Genomic DNA, 18,726 nt, shown 5'->3' on the forward strand with positions numbered 1-18,726 from the left:
AGCATAATACTCTTAGAAAACGTAGCTTATGCTTTAGATAAAAAATAACCGCTCAATTAATTGGGCTGAATTGCATATGCTATTTCCATAAACCCTGTTATTACAGCACTTTTATGAAATGACATTATCAGAAGTGTCTGGCATTAAGTCAGTGTCAAAAATTATGTTTTTCTACCTTTACAAAAAAGATCAATGATGTAAGGCTAAAGACAGCAATTGACTAGTAAACAATTACATGGGGAAAAGGGTGCACTGGTGCATAATTTGTAGGACTTTGCCCATGCCTAATTCAAGAGGAAAACAATGAAACAAACCAGACAGCTACAAAAAATGGAATTCACAGATCATAAGGTGCTTGAAAAACTATAGTAGGAAACAGACAGAGGCAAAAAGGTTAGGGATGATCTAGTAAGATTCATAGCTATGTTAAATAGGAATGCTGAAGGGACCTGGCAGAGGGAGAGAAAGCGAGAGAGAGACAACTAATCTGCATCCAATAAAACACACGAATATACTTCCATTTCATGGGAAAAACACTTACTGCATCCATTCAAGTAAATGAGTCAAAGTAATACGCAACACACTGGAAATTATTCTTCATGTGAGTGCACCCACCACTCCCTTAGGTCATCATTACTTGGTGTCAATACCCCCCCCACCACAAAAAAAAAAAGAAAATTCTATTCTATGCTGATTGGAACCCAAAAACAAGATTCTGAACATTGCACTCAAATCCTGATTCTGCATTTATAGCCTGGAAGCATGTCCTTATACTAAACGCTGCATTCTTGATTCTAAAATGACTCCCTCTGTACACACCTGTTGCGAGTCATCTACTTTTTCCATCTTACAGGGTGGACGCTGATTCTGCCTTTATAGTCTGGAAGCATGTCCTTGTACTAAACGCTGCATTTTTGATTCTAAAATAACTGCCCTCTGTACACACCTGTTGCGGGTCATGTATTTTTTCCACCATACAGGGTGGACGAATAAGTGGTTTCTAGTTATGCTGAATATTTCAGAACAGATTCTCTCAGTAAGAGATGGAAAAAATGAGCCAGGTTAACACAAAAAAGCACTGTATAAAAAACAAAAATCAAACTCTCCATAGACCACTACAAACTATGAAAAGTTTTAAAGGTTTACTCTAAACTAATGGCAATTCATGCATTAAGGGATTGCTCCTATGGGTTGAGAAAGTCTTTAAAGACACTTACTGTCAAAATGGTAAGGGAGATTGCTACAAGCAGGACTGAATTAAGGAAATACACAAGTTAATAGGTGTATACACTAGGCTAACGACCACTAGGGCCCTTATAAGCTTAGCTGTGCAACCCGAATGCGACTCAAATTTTATATATATAGGTGGTGATTTACCAACTGCCTCTGCCCTTCGAAGACACAGGAGCCAGACCATGGGTGAATTTCAGATTACCCATCCACTGGTCCAAGTTGCGTTTAAAAAGGGATAGGGAGCCTGTTCAGAGAATGGGAATTCTCTGAGAAACTCCCTCTCTCCAACATGTCCTGTTTATGTCACAACCAAATTGTAGGTCTTTTAATCTAGTAGTTCTGATGCTGTTTGTTTGAGGATGTGCATAGGGTTCATCAAAACAGGGTCCAGGGATGCCCCGTACGGCAAGCAAAGATCACTTCTCAGAAGTCTGCATGATACCAAATAGAGACAGGGCTTTGAGGTGATCAGCATAGGACATTGTGTTTACTTTCTGTAGTCTTTTTGTAAGGAACCTCTGTGGATGTTCCAGTTGCTGCATGTGTCTGGTCAGGTAAATTCTGATGAGAGCATATGACTGTCCGATAAAGGTAAAGTATTGTGGTATGATGACCTCTCTGGAATTAGATGCCAATTTGCTGCTTATAAGCTGAGCAATGAAAAAAGATTTTCGTACTACCTTGGACACATGGTGGTCGAAGGCTAGGCCACTGTCCAGTTTCCCAAAACACTGACTAGTAAATCAATGTTTAAAGGTGTTTTATTGATGATGTACTTACTTGGTGTGGTACACTTCCCAAAAGGTATTATAATGCATTTCTTGTTACCAAGTTTTAAGCCATAGCTTTGGCACCACGCGTTTGTCCATACTAGACCCTCCTAAAGAGTGGGGGATTCAATGACTGCTCCCAGTTTGCAATCATCTGCAAACTTGGTTAGCCAAAGGCCTTTCACTTTGGCTGTAACATCTGAAAAGTAGATGCCACACAGAAGAATGGGCCTAGCACAGAACCCTGGGAACTCCTCTGGTGACTGGCCTCTGTGGAGATGGCCTCAACTATTCTAACCTCCTGGGTCCTATCAATGAGCCAGCTAGCTATCCAGTTATTATAAAGTGGTTTACACCAAGTTCCATAAGTTTGACAATGCCTGTGTGAAGTATTGTATCAAATGCTTTAGCCAGATCTAGGTAGGCAGTATGTACCGTTTTCCCCTCATCCACTGCCCTAGTAACTGTTCGAAGAAGTCCACCAGATTCAGTACCCATGACCTTCATTTGGCAAAGCCAAACTGGGAAGGATCCAGTGTCGTGCATCCTTGTTGATAACTTCCATGATAATTCTTTCCATGACTTTGCAGATAAGACTAGTCAGACTAATGGGTCTGTACTTTCCAGGATCTGTTGAAGGTACTCTGTTACGAAGGGGAATGATGATTGCAGTCCTCCATTCACATAGCATAAAGCCTGTTTTAAGACTATACTTAAATAATGACTCCAGGGGTCCTGATAAGTCATTTTAGAGTATTAAGGAGGCATCTTGGAATGTTATCAGGACCTACTGAGGCAATGTTCTTGGCTTTAGTGACTGCAAGTACATGCTTCCATAGTTACAGCTGGAGGGGGTTATGTTTGAGGGTATTTTTTGGGGGATGGTTGGAACTGAATTTGTCCGCTAACCGGTTTGGTACATCACCAGGCTCACTGAACGCGGCACCATTAACTACCAGTTCAGCACAATGTTGCGTGCTGCCATTGAGGTTTACGACATAGTTGTTGAAGGCCTTATGTTAATCTTTCATCTGGGAGGCTATCTTAAACTAAAAGTTGGCTTTGCTTGACCTAATTATCCCTCTTAGTTGCTTATTTACTTTGATGAGGTTGTTTCTATTTTTATGGGAATTATCCTTCCTGATTTTTGCCATATTTTTTTCCTTTTGCTGTATATCCTGATTAATTTGGGGTGTCACCAGGGTGGTTTGCTTCTAGGTCTACTCTATGCAGCCACTGACGTGGTTGTACAGAGTTTAAGAGCAATTTAACACAGGCTGCTGTGTTCTCTGGATTTGGAGGGCACTGAAATTTTTACAGAATCTGTATAGACTGGACTGCTATGTAAACTTATATTCAGAATATTGTGTTTGTTAAAGCAATACTTTTTAAAAGAAAATATTTTACAGCCTGCATTAGCACTTCAAACTAGCTTCCAGAACAAACAGCTGGCTAGACTACATGGTGTTGTAAATGTGTCATGCACATCTCTGGTGTGTTTTTATAGCATTTCCAGCATCAGACACTTGCCTCTTGATGGGAGTGGTATCCTCAACAAATTTCTGGGAGATGAAACAACAAATAAATAAAATTTACAACAATTTGGTAGAAATGCCAACCCCCCCCCCCCAAAAGAGGTATCTCAAAGGTAAAAAGGTACTTGAGGAAAAAAAAAGATCTTTCTACAAAGTATGTGACTTTATAACGGATTATCTTTAACTGTATTATCTTCACTGTACTTAAAGACATTTCTAAATTCTGAGATGGACAGACAGCAATTGAGACAAAAACATGGTAGAATGCTTAGCAGTGTAAAGGGCATAATACAGCCTCTACTCCAAACACCATTATTCAGAGCTGAGAATATCACAGATAAGTGCTGCACCTGCTCAACATGTCATTAACACAAGCCTAGACGTCCTGAAGCCAATAGCAATATTGACATACATGTTCCTTTATGCTATTCCTCCTCCATCTTAATTTTCTAATATTAAGAGTCAAACAAGGTGAAGCCAAAAAAAAGTTACATAAATAAGAAAAGATTAACTCAGACACATGGAACTTAAAATTGATATAAAGAGCTGCTAAAACAGGGAATCACTGTTTCACTGTTGACTGTCTGGGGGGGGAGGAAAAAAAAAAGAAAGATGTGATCACAATCAGTTACTGTCCAAACACTCAGTTACAACGAGCATTGACTTTTGTCCTACGGCTGCAAGACTCAAACTGGGTCTTCAAACTCTGAAACCCTGACCTGTAAATGTACTATTAACAGTGAAGATTTTCCACTGAAAATACAGCAGGTATGCTAAAAGACTTTGAAGGTTTTTTTTTCCTTGCAGTCATTCAAAGTAAAGAACAAATTACTAACACAAACTGAACTGCAAAAAATAAGTTGGATACATGTTTAAAAAAAATGTTAACATACTCACTTCAGTTGATGAATGTTTGGCAGCGTGAAGGTGAAAAACACAACAGTTAGAACTGTTAATACATAAATAAATCTGCAAATGACCATTACCAGAAACATGCTTTAAGAATATTACAAGAATACATGTACAATATTAGAGGTTACATGATCAGCATGGAATGCAGGATTAAAATGTAAATACAGTTCTGTACAGTATGTAAAAGCATTAAATTTGGTCATATGCTATTTACATGAACAGACGTGCACACACAAACATACCCACACACCCATCAATATACACACAATCTATAATTTAACCATTAAGAGCAGGTCTTTCTGTCTGCAGATCAAAAAGGTAAATACATTATTAAATGTGCTCTGCATCAGTCTTTTACGAAAAGAAGGTCCATATATAAGCGTATGGTGAATACGCTTTATAAAAAGTGTAATACAATTGTGTATTAGAAGAATAATACAAATAGTTACTTTACTACAAATGAATTTAACACTTTCAAATGATGTTAAAACAGACACTGAGATTTTCCTCACTGTCCACTGAAAATGTTTTATTTTATATTATTTTTTCTTTTCTTTTCTTTTTTTTAAGAAACTAGGATGTGAAAACCCATGAAATGGGCAAAACTGGTCAAAAAATGGTCAGGCTGTTCACAATAAAATACATTTGACAATTAAATAAATATTTAACTTTTAAAATATAAGTGGAAAATCTTATTATGAACATTAAATTTTTTTCTGCACAAGATTGGGTACACCTCAGATGGTGGGGATATAACTACATACTACGCATCAAGAATGTCAAATTAAGAAAGCAAACATATACTTGACTGAGGTAGCAGTACTCTGCCAAGTGCAGAAAAACTGGCTTCTAAATTTACAAACGTAAACAATGTATGTATGTGGAAAAAATCAATAAAAACAAATGATCATGCACACACATGCTACTTAAAGTTCCTTGGAAACTCCCCAGTTAAAATCTGTTAGAAATCAATTTTAAACTGACAACAAAATGGGTTTTCTTTGTTTTACACAAATAGATCAGTAAACTAAAATCTGTACATGCTGTTTCATCTACAAAACAAAAATACATAAAATAGTGTTAAATCTCTGTACAGGTCAATCAGTATTTTTGAATTCTGTGTAAAAATTCATTTTAATATTTCCTGCTCCCTTTTAATTCAGGAAAAAAAAATCTAAACAATGAAATCAAGTTTGTGTGAAAAAAATTCAGCAGACACAGACGGTTGCTTCAAACTATATAAAAATTGGTTAAATGTCTACTATATGCAAATTTCTATGGCAGTCAAGAAGAGAACATCTTAGTAAAGTTAGTGTCTGTATTGTAAAGCCAGATGACCAGGGGCAATGAAACAAGCACAAATGGCCAAGAAACGCCCTCAGTGCATGCTGAAAAAGCACACGATTTGCCTGCAGGCAGAGCACACTCTTTACCAGGTTCAAGGTAGTTACGGGCGATGAATTTAAGTGTTTCATCTAACAGGATGACAGGTAAGGAGATTTTCAGCACCATCAGCCACTGTGTGATATCCAAAGGTGTAATCTGGAAGATTAGCTGGTGAGGAAAAAGGAAAGAGAAAAAAATGTTAGCAACAGTAATATAACACTTTATACGTTTGGCTCTATCAGATGTCACTGCTAAGTGTAACAATTATTTTAGCTCTGTGCACTAATTTGCAATGGTTTAAAATAGCACTTTTAATATAAAATACCTGAACCCAACAGAGGTACTCTGTTAAGGAACAGTGCCTTTGTGCCAAATGCTCTGCAGCGTCAGCAAAATGGCTCATGCCCCTAGACGGGGAAGTTAGGGACACAGATGGGCAGAGATAAGCTTTCATATAACAGGGGCATAGGAAAATGGGAGGTGACAACTTCCACACCAATTCTGTTGGAAGTTTACAGCAACACGTTCTATATGCAGCATGCACAAAGTTCCGTCAGGAATCTGCAAGTCTAAACGTGTATATTGGAAGGGCTGACCTACAAAAAAAATAAATAAAATTTCACTGGAAAGTTTCGCATTGCATTCAGAACAACTTGGTCAACCTTCCCTATACAGGCTTGTCACAGCAAGAGATTTAAAATGCATGGTAAAAACAGAAATACCATCTCATGTCAATACATTCAAAGCCTGACCCGTATTCACGCTGAGATTCTATGTTCTGAAGCCTAAATAAAATGAATGGGTTCCTACATGTTGTAACATTTCACCTAATCCAATTTTTATCCTCAAGTATTTTCTCCTCTGGAGGAAAGGTGGTATCATGTTGCTCTGACTGATACACCCACACAAAGTAATGGTTACCTACAGGCAAAGCAGCTCTCCATTGTAGTGCCTTGACACCTTTTGTAGTAGTATGACTTGAGCTGATACTAAGTAGTCACACTACTCAAAAGTAGTTGCCAGAAATGCCACTTTGAAAAGAAACTCATTGGCACTTACTCTTCTTTTCAGCAGCGCTTTGTAAAAATGAAAAAAGATTTCTCAGCTGGCAGTTTTACTACCAATGGAACTAAATTGGCTGTAGCAGTACAGGCTAAGTGCTCAGTACAGGGAGATTTCATAATAGTTTGAAAACACCAACCTGATAACAAAATGATGTACTGAACTATTTCCCTGGGAAAAAGTTTGCTGGCTATTTTCAAAGGAGCTAGGGGTATCAGAGGTTTGCTTCCTGCACTGATTCCTTTCATTCTGTGCATACGGTAACCAACCCCCCCCCCACACACACACACACACATGCACACAATTTTAATGCCCCAACCCTTGACAACATCAAGGCTTCTGGAGACCAATCTACCACCAATTACTTTTATCTCCTCTGGGTCATTTTTCTCCCTATTCTTCCTGACAATCACACTTCGTTTCTCAATCCCATTCATTCCCTGCAGGTATGAGCCAATCACATTAGGCCATCACAAAGACAGCCATCAGCATCCATTTCTGACTCTAACCTCACCTGCTGTGGTTGACAAGTGCACTCACAGACGCAAGGAGACGCAATACCATTACCTTTGCATCTGCCACTGTTCATATAATGGATGCTACCATGCATGTTACACATCTCTTCTCCAGCAGATACCAGCAATGTGATGTGCCAGATTATCTCCCCACAAGAATGGGTGTGATGACATTGGATCCTCTCTCCCACTGCCTGAACTACCAACTTCCTAATACTTGGTTGCTAATTGAGCCCAGGTGTCTAGGTAACAGAGCTTTATACGTGGTTACATAAAGTCATCATATGTTCACAACACAGCCCATTCATTTCAATTTTCACCTGGGTCAGACAGAGTATCCAGGTGACAGATCCCAAAAGTGATTACATCATGGTCAAGGATTTTTGTTTGTGTATGCTATGTTCACAGCACATCTTCCTACGGCTCCAATCAACTTGTGATATTGCGGACATTGACTCAGCTTCCACACACTTGAATCAACAACCTGGGTGTCCTGTCTGCCAGATCTAAGCATAGACATTAAGAGAGTCAAGCAGCTACTTCATTCCCCCACACCACACACAAAAAAAGATAAGAACACTCATGTTCAGAATCTAGGCTGCTACACAAGGGATGGCAAAAAGCAGAGACAAAACAAGGGACCAGATTCCCTAAAGCCTACACTAAGTGTACACTGTAACAGAAAACACAGACGCACACCTTCTTCCTCCTAATTTTAGTTTTCCTACTGATATTCTTGCAGTTTTAAATAATGACAGGGATTCATAAAGGCTACCTCAAAGTGTAGACTTCATATAATTTACAATGCAAGCAGCAAAATCTACACTATCAAGAAAATAGGTACAGTGACTGAAAGACATACGTGTCCCCTGTTAAGAAGAGATGTTTGTTCCATACACTACTTTAGCCCTTTGAAAGTGATTTTATTCATTAAAATAAAAGACTTGGCTCATCTAGTAAACATAGATGCCAACAACCTATGCAATGCCAAAGAGTTCACATTTGCAGAAACAGAAGGCTTAAAGGTAGGATCCACAGCACAGTTAAGTAAAGCAATACAAAACTTAAGACATTAACCCACAAAAAGAAAAACTATCTTAAACTATGTATGTATGGGCTTACTATCACAATGTTGACGTGGATTTGGTCAAAATGTTCATCGTGCATACAGCTGCAGTCATTACAGATGGGTTAACCTGCCGTCAGGCGGGTCCTCGGTCGGCTGAATTCCAATGTCTAGGTCCGGCGTCGGTGGTCGTCGCTTCTTCCCTGACGTCAGTGCGGCAGGGGTACAAAAGAGGTAGCCGACGCCATTTTCTTCAGTCTTTCTTGCCGCGCGGTGCCCGAAGCAGAAGCAGTTCACAAGTGCCGGTCAGCCAGCTCCTGAGATTTACGAAAGTATTTCAGCCGAAGTCTTCTTTAAAGCTAAGTACCCCGTTGGGGAAACTTTTCTTGCCTCAGACCGATGTCAGACAAAGTTAATAATTGCATTTCATGTGGGAAGCAAATACCGCATAAGGATTTCCTCTCTTTCTGTATACCCTGCTTAGGCCCATACCACGACGTCTCGGCCTGCCGTTTTTGTGTTAGATTCAACAAGCGCACTATTAAGCGCCGGGCGGAGTTCGCCCTTCATTATTTTGGCAAAAAATTTAATTATATCATGTCGTCGGATACTCCGACTCCAGTTTTGTGCAAAAGACGCAAAGATAAGGACCAACATCAGAGGCCCGCACCAACTACTAAGACCACGCTTAGGCCGACTACCGGTTCTCCGGTTCTCAGCGAGGTGCCTACGCAGCCCCTGAGTACCAATGAAACTACATTACCGGTGACTTCAGTACCCGAGGTCGCAGGCTCCTCAGTCCCCATTCCTACTGCAAATACCGACGCCACTCTTGGCGGGGAAACTCAGAATTTAGACAGGCCTGCAATTTCTGAAGGCGTCTTCCGGCCGTACTCCTTCTCTATTAAATCTTTCACTAAATCTAAAGCAGCCATGAAAACCAAAAAACAGGGTCCTCAGACCTCCTCTCCAGGCCCCATGCCTAAAAAGCAGATGCTTAAAATGGCTGAGGATTTGATTACTCTTATCAGGGGTTCTCAACCCCCCTCTGACAAAAGACCCAGATTAGAGGAAGACTACCCTTCCTCAGATCAAGCTTCTATTACCTCAGAACACTCTGAGGACCAGGATTACGCCTAGTCCCCTTTCGAAGACTCTGATGCTGAGGAGTCTATTCCCTCAGTCTCCCCCCTGAGGACTACTCTTTTGGGGAAACCCTGCATACATTGAGGGAACACTTTCACTGGGAAGGCCAAGATTACTCAGATTCCAAGAAAAGGCTCAGGGAATTTCTACTGCTCCCCCAGCATAGGCCCCTGACTATCCCTCCTGTTTTAGATATTTTGGATGATGTGTACACAGAAGCCAGCCTTAATCCAGATTCTTTACCTCCAGCTCCTGTTAAACCAGACAGGTATTACCGGGTTCCTGATTCTCACCAGTTCCTATATAAAAGCCATATTGCTGACCCAGAAACTATTTCACAGGGTCCCAAGGGAATTAAGGCCTCTACTGCTAAAAACCCATTACCTTCAGAGAGAGATTCCAGAGCATTAGAAAGGTGGGGGAAAAAGGTGTATACCTCGGCCACTTTAACCATGAGGGCATTAAACTGTCAATTCCATATGTTAAAGTATCAACAGTTTTTGTTATCTCAGTTGAAAAGCAAAATGACACAACCAGATTTGAAAGAGTTGCAGGATTTGTTGCATAGCGCAGAGCAAGTGGGTAAACATACCTTGCAGTGTGGTTTTGATGCTTTAGAGGCCTCATGTAGAGCTGCTGTTACGGGGTCTGTTATACGTAGACATGCTTGGCTCAAAGAGCAAACCTTACCAGATCATGTCAAAGCAAAATTATTAGATGCACCACTTCAAAAAGATGTATTGTTTGGTGTTAAAGCTGAGGAGGTACTAAAGAAAATGGAGGAAAAAGCAAATCAATGCAAACAGTGAAAGATTTCCTGCAGGTACAACCTCCACGTTTCAGCAGAAACTGGCCTTCAAAAAAATAGGTCCTTTCCAGCCACGGACAGACCTCAAAGGGGCAGATAGAGACACCCAAGGGGTAGAGGGCAACCTCAAGGATCTTACAGAGCAAGACAGTGGCAAGCGCCAACCCCAAGAGGTGGAGAAGATAGATCACAGTCATTTAGAAAACAGACCCAATGACTTCCCCCTATACCTGCCAAGCAAAGCTTTAATGGCAGCACCTTTGGGCGGAAAACTGGCATTATTCTCAAAAAATTGGCATATTGTTACAAAAGACAAATGGATTCTGGACATTACAGACAGAGGCTACAGGTTCCACTTTCACACCCTTCCAAAAATGAGAGGCATGCCAAACCTGCCACAAAATCAAAGGGCAGAGGCACAAAGACAAATTTCCGCTCTCATGGACATGAAAGCGATTCAATAGGTACCTGCAAAAGAACAAGGTCAAGGTTTTTATTCCAGACTATTCCTGGTACCAAGGAAAGACAAAGATTAGAGACCTATCTTAGACCTATCCATCCTAAACACATATCTACAGGTGCCAAAATTCAAGATGCTCACATTACAGCAGCTTCTGCCCATGTTGGGCAAGGAGTCTTGGCTGGTAACATTGGACCTCAAGGAGGCATACCTGCATGTCCCTATCAGACAAGATTGCAGAAGATATCTCAAATTCCTTGCAGGTTCAACCCATTACCAATTCTCTGCATTGCCTTTTGGTTTATCTACTGCACCCAGAGTGTTTACGAAATGCCTAGCATCAGTAATCGCCTTCTGCAGACTACAAGGAATACAAATCTACCCATATCTAGACGACTGCCTGATCAAAGCGGACAGCAAGGACATACTATTGCAGCATCTGGCGTTTGTAATAAAACTGTTAAACTTCCTGGGATACACAGTCAACAAAAAGAAATCAAAACTAATACCCTCTCAACAAATAATTTTCCTGGGTGCCAGCTTGAATACAACCACCCAGATGGCCTACCTCACGCCAGACAAACAAGGGCAACTGTCTCAATACTTCAGCAAAATGGCAACTTTCACCAGGCTAACTGCAAGGAAAGTCCTGCAGGCTCTGGGATTCATGGCATCTTGCATCCTACTAATCCCATGTGCAAAGCTGCATATGAGGAAACTTCAATGGTACCTAAAAACTTATGGTCTCAACACAGCCACAGCTTGGAAACAATTATACCACTCATTCCATGCCTTCAAAAGGAATTTTTGTGGTGGGCTCAAGCATGCCAAAGAAACACAGGTCTCCCTTTCTGTGTACCTCAAGCAACTCAAATCATCACAACAGACGCCTCAGACTACGCCTGGGGAGCACACATGGCAAATCAGTGCATTCAGGGAAAATGGTCCCAAAAAGAGAAGCACCTACACATCAACCAAAAGGAGATGCTAGCCGTGCAAAATGCTCTTATGGCCTTCAAAGACCTACTGCATCCAGGCCAGCTATTGATAAGGACAGACACCACCACAGTGATGTGGTACATAAACAGGGGAGAACTCATTCATACCCCCTGTGCAGGCAAGCCATGACCCTATGGAACACAGCACTGGAATTGCAAATTCAACTACAGGCACAATTCCTGCCAGGGAAGGAAAACACACTGGCAGACAACCTAAGCAGAAATATGACAGATCCACACGAATGGAAGTTGCATCCTCAAGTTTTCACAAAGATAACTCAGGCATGGGGACAGCCAGACATAGATCTATTTGCTACCCACAGAAATTACCAGTTGAAAAAATTTTGTTCAAGGACCTATCATCCACAGGCCTGGAAAGTGGACGCACTCACTTTCAATTGGACAACATTGACAGTTTATGCCTTCCCGCCTCTTCCTCTACTGACCAAAGTTCTATTAAAAGCCAGAGCAGAGAGGCCGCAAATGATTCTCATTGCTCCAGACTGGCCAAGACAACACTGGTATCCGCTCCTGAAGAGCCTGACACATTCCCCACCATGGATCCTACCTCTAGTCCCTCTTCTGTTGTCTCAGCACAACTACAAAACCCTTCACAGCCAGCTCAAAACCCTAAATCTAGCTGCATGGAGAATTCCTTAATTTCCCAACAGACTCTCCTCTCCAAGGAGGTGCAGGATGTCATCTTGGAGGCCAGAAGACCTTCTACTAGAAAAGCCTACTCCGCCCAATGGAAACGATTTTGTGCCTGGAATCAAGAAAAGGGCCAGAATCCTTGGGTAATAAATATACCTCAAATTTTACAGTACCTAGCTGAGATGTTAAATAGTGGACTTTCCTTCTCCTCCATCAAGATCCACGCTTCAGCCATTTCTGCACAATACAACACAGATCCTCCTTTATTCTCACATCCTCTCTTAAGGCAGTTCCTCAGAGGGGCAAAAAATATAAAACCCCCAAGGAAACCACCAGTCCCTGCTTGGACCTCAACTTCGTATTGGAAAAGCTGACCCTTCCCCCCTTTGAGCCAGCTTCTTCAACAGAACTACAAACCTTGTCATGGAAAACAGCCTTTCTTCTGACTCTCACCTCAGCACGCAGGGTTTCGGAGCTACAGGCCCTCATGGCTGTGCAACCATTCATCATTTTCTATCAGGACAGAGTTTCCTTACGAACCAACCCTACCTTTATGCCAAAGGTAGTATCCAGTGTAGCTTTGAATCAGACTATCCACTTACCTACCTTTTATCCAAATCCACAAAACAAAGCGGAAAGACTACTACATTCCTTGGACATTCACAGACAACTTCGTTATTATTTGGACAGGACAAAGCCATTCAGGAAATCTGAGCAACTCTTTGTGTCCTATGCTACAGGTGCTCAAGGAAAGGCTATTTCCAAACAGACAATTTCAAAATGGATAGCCCACTGCATACGCTTTTGTTACTCATTTCATGGAAAAACTGTGCCTGTATGCATCAGATCCCACTCCACCAGGGCCACAGCTACCTCTGCAGCTTTCCTCAGGGGGGTCCCTACCAAGGACATTTTGGAAGCAGCCACTTGGAGTTCAGTGCACACTTTCTCCAAGCACTATCACCTTCCACTATACTCTAAATCTAGAGCGGGTTTTGCCACAGCAGTCTTGCAGGGCATCCTCGCTCCTCCTAGTTCCACTTAGCGCCTACCACCCTTACTTAGCTTTGGGATTCTTCCCATCTGTAATGACTGCAGCTGTATGCACGATGAACATAGTACAGTTTTGTACCTACCATAAATGTAGATGTTCGAGTGCTCATACAGCTGCAGTCCAGGTTACCCCCCCCCTCCGTCCCCTCTTAGGACAGGCCTTATGACAAACACCTTATCATACAACCTATTTGGGGTATTCTTTTATGGTGTATTTGCTTGCAACTACTGTTTTTTGATTTTTCTATATTGCATGTTTGCATAACATTATGTTTTGCCTTCCTTCTGGGGGCACCTAACATCTGGGGCAAGAAAAACTGAAGAAAATGGCATCGGCTGCCTCTTTTGTACCCCTGCCGCACTGACGTCAGGGAAGAAGCGACGACAACCGACACCGGACCTAGACTTTGGAATTCGGCTGACCGAGGACCCGCCTGACAGCAGGATAACCCATCTGTAATGACTGCATCTGTATGAGCACTCTAACATCTACATTTATGGTAGGTACAAAACTGTACGTTCCCTTTGACGAAGTCTGGAGGCCGAACGGTGACATTATTGAAGTACAACTCTCACCTCTATCTCGACCCATGTTAAAGCCTGTTCCGAGGTTGAATTTGAGACGTACTTTGACAATGTTGGAATTCGACATTGTCACTTTCATGGACACGGATCGATGATAGCATCATTCGACCGGGTCCGCTTCAACATTGTCATAGTAAACCTGTGTGTGTGTGTGTGTATATATATATATATATATATATATATATATATATATATATATATGTACGTATATATGTATATATATATATATATATATATATATATATATATATATATATATATAAATATATATATATATATATATATATATATATATATATAAATATATATATATATATATGTATATATACATAAATATATATATATATATATATATAGATATATTTATGTATATATATGTATATATATATATATAGCCAAAAAAACAATTAGTCCAGCACACAACTAAACAAAGCTTCCGCAACCATATCCCACCTATTCAGGTAGAAAAACGAGTCTGGAGACACTTAGGCCCGCTGAAAAGCTTCTTTACTCTGCCATCATCAAACAGTGGAAAACAAGTGATCGCCTGAACAGCAGCAGACAACAACCAGACTGGTAACCGGTTTCGCCACCTGGCTTCCTCAGTGTAAAATTACAACCAACTTCTCCCTTTTTTATACATGGCCATTTAAAGCCACAAGCAACAAAAAATATAATAAAATAAATAATTTTTTAAAAGAATATGTGTATATATACACATATCTTAAATACATCAAGATTAAGCCCTTGTATTTCTCAAACATCATTGCATACATTCTGACCCATTGCAGCAAATAAATGATTGTACCATATGAGTGAACAAACCAACAAGATATTAAATACATGACACCATATACATAACCAAATATATATATATATATATATATATATATATATATACACACACACACATATATATATATATTACATACACACAAACACACATACATATACCTATGTACATAATACATCAAGATACATCAAAATACCCTGCTCAAAAATATACACAAATGGAAAGAATTTTGCCCTGTGAAAACTATAAATTTATTTCAAAAGAGTTTTTTTAAACTAACCTTAAACAGCTATTATTATTATTATCATCACCAATGTTCATTAAGGCCTGGCTTATAAAGTGCTCCTAAATTTATTATCCACAGCCTTTATTTTCTATCCAATATACAATGTTTTACACTTTCTGGTAACTGTCTCCCCTTAACCAAATCAATCCCTAAAAACACAAAATGAGCAGTATTATGTTCCAATTTGTGTTTGTAGAGGGCACTCCTTTGTCTTTTACAATTGATATCACTCATTCAATGAAGCCCATAAAAAGGTCTGCATAAATAGGGACAAACACTGCACCCATCGCAGTGCCTTTAAGCTGCAGGTAACATTCCTTTCCAAAATAAAACACACCTATTGTGGCAACTGTGTGTATTTGTAAGGTTATCTCGAAGACTACATCTTTTACATCAACTAATACTCCTAGAGTATTTGATATTAGACATCGGATTACATGCCGTACGGAGTGGGTGATATACATTGCGATATGCCAATGTGGTGCATTCTATGTGGGACAGACCTCTAGGCCTTTTAAGACCAGGATTGCAACTGTCTCCCAAACCCAAGCCCAGTGTTATGTCTGAGACCTCTGACAAGGTTTTACAAGCATAGGCCTTCCCCCAGAACACCACCTGGCCTCTCTGCTAACACAGCAGACACCCCAGCTGCTAAACAAAAGTACAGTTGTGTAAGTAAACGTGCCATAACAGTAGATGTTTGAATGACATAACAGTATATGTTTGAATGACCACTGCTGCAGTAGCCTTAGGTAAATGGGTTATATCCTGCATACAATAAAACTGTTGGCCAGCTTCCAAGGTTTCAGGGTACCTTCCATACACACAAACCTTTAGTCAGCTCTAGCTGAGCTGCCTAAAAACACAGGTTTGGGCACAAAGTCCTACAGAGCTTTCATGCCAACATAGAGAGGCTGAAATCCAAAAGGCTATTGTTAGAAATAAAACAAAAAAAATGACCACACCCTGGCATATTAAAAGAGAGAAAAAACTCAAGGGGGGTGGAGGGAGGGGGAGTGTGGCTAATAACAGCAGTAATCATTCAGACATCTACTATTATGGCAAGTTTACTTACATAAAACTTTTACTACATTTGGGAGTTGGAAGGGGAATGGTCCAAGGGCACATGGAGAACTGCCCTAGCAATGTCAGATCTAGACCTAGAGAAGAAATCAAGATTGTACTGCCTTGTAAATGGATGTATAGAGGACCAAGTCACAGCTCCTAGAGTACTTCTAGAATCCAACACTTTTCAAAAAGCCATAGATGAAGCCAAGGCCCTGGTAGAGTGGGCCTGATCTTGTCTGGAATAATTTAATTGTGGTGACAATACCAAAAGGTATGTTTTGACACAGGTTGTCCCTTCTTATCTTCACGAGAAATGAACTGATCTGAAGACCTGAAATATTTAGTTTTGTCAATATAGTACACAAGCTGTATGGAGTATCCTCTCTCTAATTTTTAGGTTCACGAAAGAAAACCGGGAAATGGATGGTTTGGCAAAGTAAACTTGCATGCATGCCACTTTAGGCATAAAAGAAGGATTAGTTCTGAAAAAACAACCCATCTCACCCATAAGAACTTACAACCCAGTTATACTCTTCTTGCAGAGGTCAGAGCAATGAGCAAAAGTTTTCCATATTAAGAACTTAAAGTCAGTCAGATTAGCTGGTTCAAATGGAGCAAGTGTCAGCTTCTTGAACAAAAAAAAAATTACATTTTTATGAGAATGCCCTGAAAGAGGAGGATCCACAAGCAGATATGCTGAAATGGCCAATAAATAAACCTTGGAGTAGCTAGAGAAAGGCCACAAGACAGTAACTCACACAGACATTGTAAAACCACAGAAACACTAGCCCTAAAAGCGTGCCGATTATGTTGCTACCAACAAGAAAACATTTTTTATTTGCTAATATATGATTCTCTGGTAGCAGGCCTTTTTACCTCCATTAGTACCTGCAGCATGTCCTCAGTAAACAGATGCCTTAAGACCCTATGATCCAGACAGTCAGGTGAAGTTGATTACGGATGGAGTGTATCACACCCCAACCTTGTGCGAGTAGATCCATTCTGTAAGGAAGCTTGTGGCAAATGCCCCAGGCCATTTCCAAAAGAAGGGAAAACCACTGTTTGCCTGGGCCAGAAGGGAGTCACTTTAATGACCTTCAACTCCTTCTGAGTCTTCAGAAGTACCCTGGATATAAGTGGAAAGATGAAAAGGTATATAAAAATATTCCTTTCCAAGGAAAGGAAAAGGCATCTATCTTCCAGGCCTTCTTGCATGAAATGCTGGAACAGAAGCTTGTCAGCTGATTGTTCAGAGGAGAGAGAGACAGGGCTATTTGAGGAACTCCCCACAAATGGATTAAATCCATTGCGAGGGTCTGCCCTTGTCCTGCTCAGCTAGTATGCCTCACAATTTTGCTCTGACAGAATGCCTGTACTGTACAGCAAGACTGTACTGTGAAGCTATATCCCAAACTATCATGGCTAGGCTGTAACAAAATAAAAAAAAAAAGGGGGGGGTCAGACCTGCTTCTCCCCTTGCTTGTTCATGTACCACACATGATGGTGGTATTGTCTGTAACAACCTGAATAGGTCCAGGGGACCAAATATGATTCAGAGAGTTGAGTTCCTTGATCAGGGGAAACATCTCTCTTATTTGTGTTTACACGCCTTGCACTTTTATCCCACCTGAAACTGTTTTGTCAGGAGCAGGGAGGGGAAAGAGAGAGACATAGATTTAGGGAAATTTGCTGTCTTCACCAAGTGATTTCTCTTCTGACAACCCCTAGCACTGGAATTTTGAAAAGACAAACTAACTTGGTGCTTGCTGGGACCAAAGAGACTTCAGATATCATGCTTTCTCATGTGGAGTTTTGCCAGGGGTATCATGAGAACCATAGACGCCATCAGATCCAAAGTCCTAACATATTCAGTCGCAGTGACCAAAGTCTGAGTGGAAAGCCTTAGAAATAGGTCTAGATATAAAGCTCCTTTTTCATGTGGAAGAACGGCTTTTTGACCTGATGTGTCTTATCTGCCACCCCAGGAACTCAATCCTGTGTGGAGTCATAAAAGACTTTTGAATATTCTCTTGGAATCCCAGTTTGTAAAAGAGATTCATGGCAATTTGAAAAAGATCTTGCAAAGACAAAGTAATCTAAACATGGAAAAATGTGGACACCTTGTAGTGTGCAACGAACTGTAACTGGAGCTAGACACTTTGTGAATCCTCTTGGTGCAGTGGATAGTCCAAAGGTTGAGGTACATAACTGAATGTGATACAGACACACAAAACCTTAAGAAGTGCCTGAAGTCTGAATGGACAGAGATGTAAGCATCTTTTAAATCTAGTGTTACCAGGAAACATAAACAAGGAAGAGGAGGTAACAGGCTGTGAAGCGACAGCATTTTTAACTTGGGCATTATCACAAACCAGTTTAGGTAAGAAAGATCCAGA

General features: G+C 40.6%; 1 protein-coding gene across 1 annotated transcript in view; it reads right to left on the reverse strand.

Annotated features, from left to right (window-relative positions):
- ATP2A2 (ATPase sarcoplasmic/endoplasmic reticulum Ca2+ transporting 2) overlaps window positions 1-18,726 on the reverse strand; it is a 1,687,617-nt gene that overhangs the window by 140,001 nt on the left and 1,528,890 nt on the right. The window contains exon 26 of the mRNA XM_044069765.1: window positions 4,436-6,004. Within this exon, the coding sequence (XP_043925700.1) occupies window positions 5,735-6,004 (270 nt within the window). The 3' untranslated portion in view covers window positions 4,436-5,734. The remainder of the gene's footprint in view (window positions 1-4,435; window positions 6,005-18,726) is intronic.

The sequence above is a fragment of the Protopterus annectens genome, chromosome 4.part0, assembly GCF_019279795.1.
Source record: "Protopterus annectens isolate FY-2018-M chromosome 4.part0, PAN1.0, whole genome shotgun sequence".
Classification (NCBI taxonomy): domain Eukaryota; kingdom Metazoa; phylum Chordata; order Ceratodontiformes; family Protopteridae; genus Protopterus; species Protopterus annectens.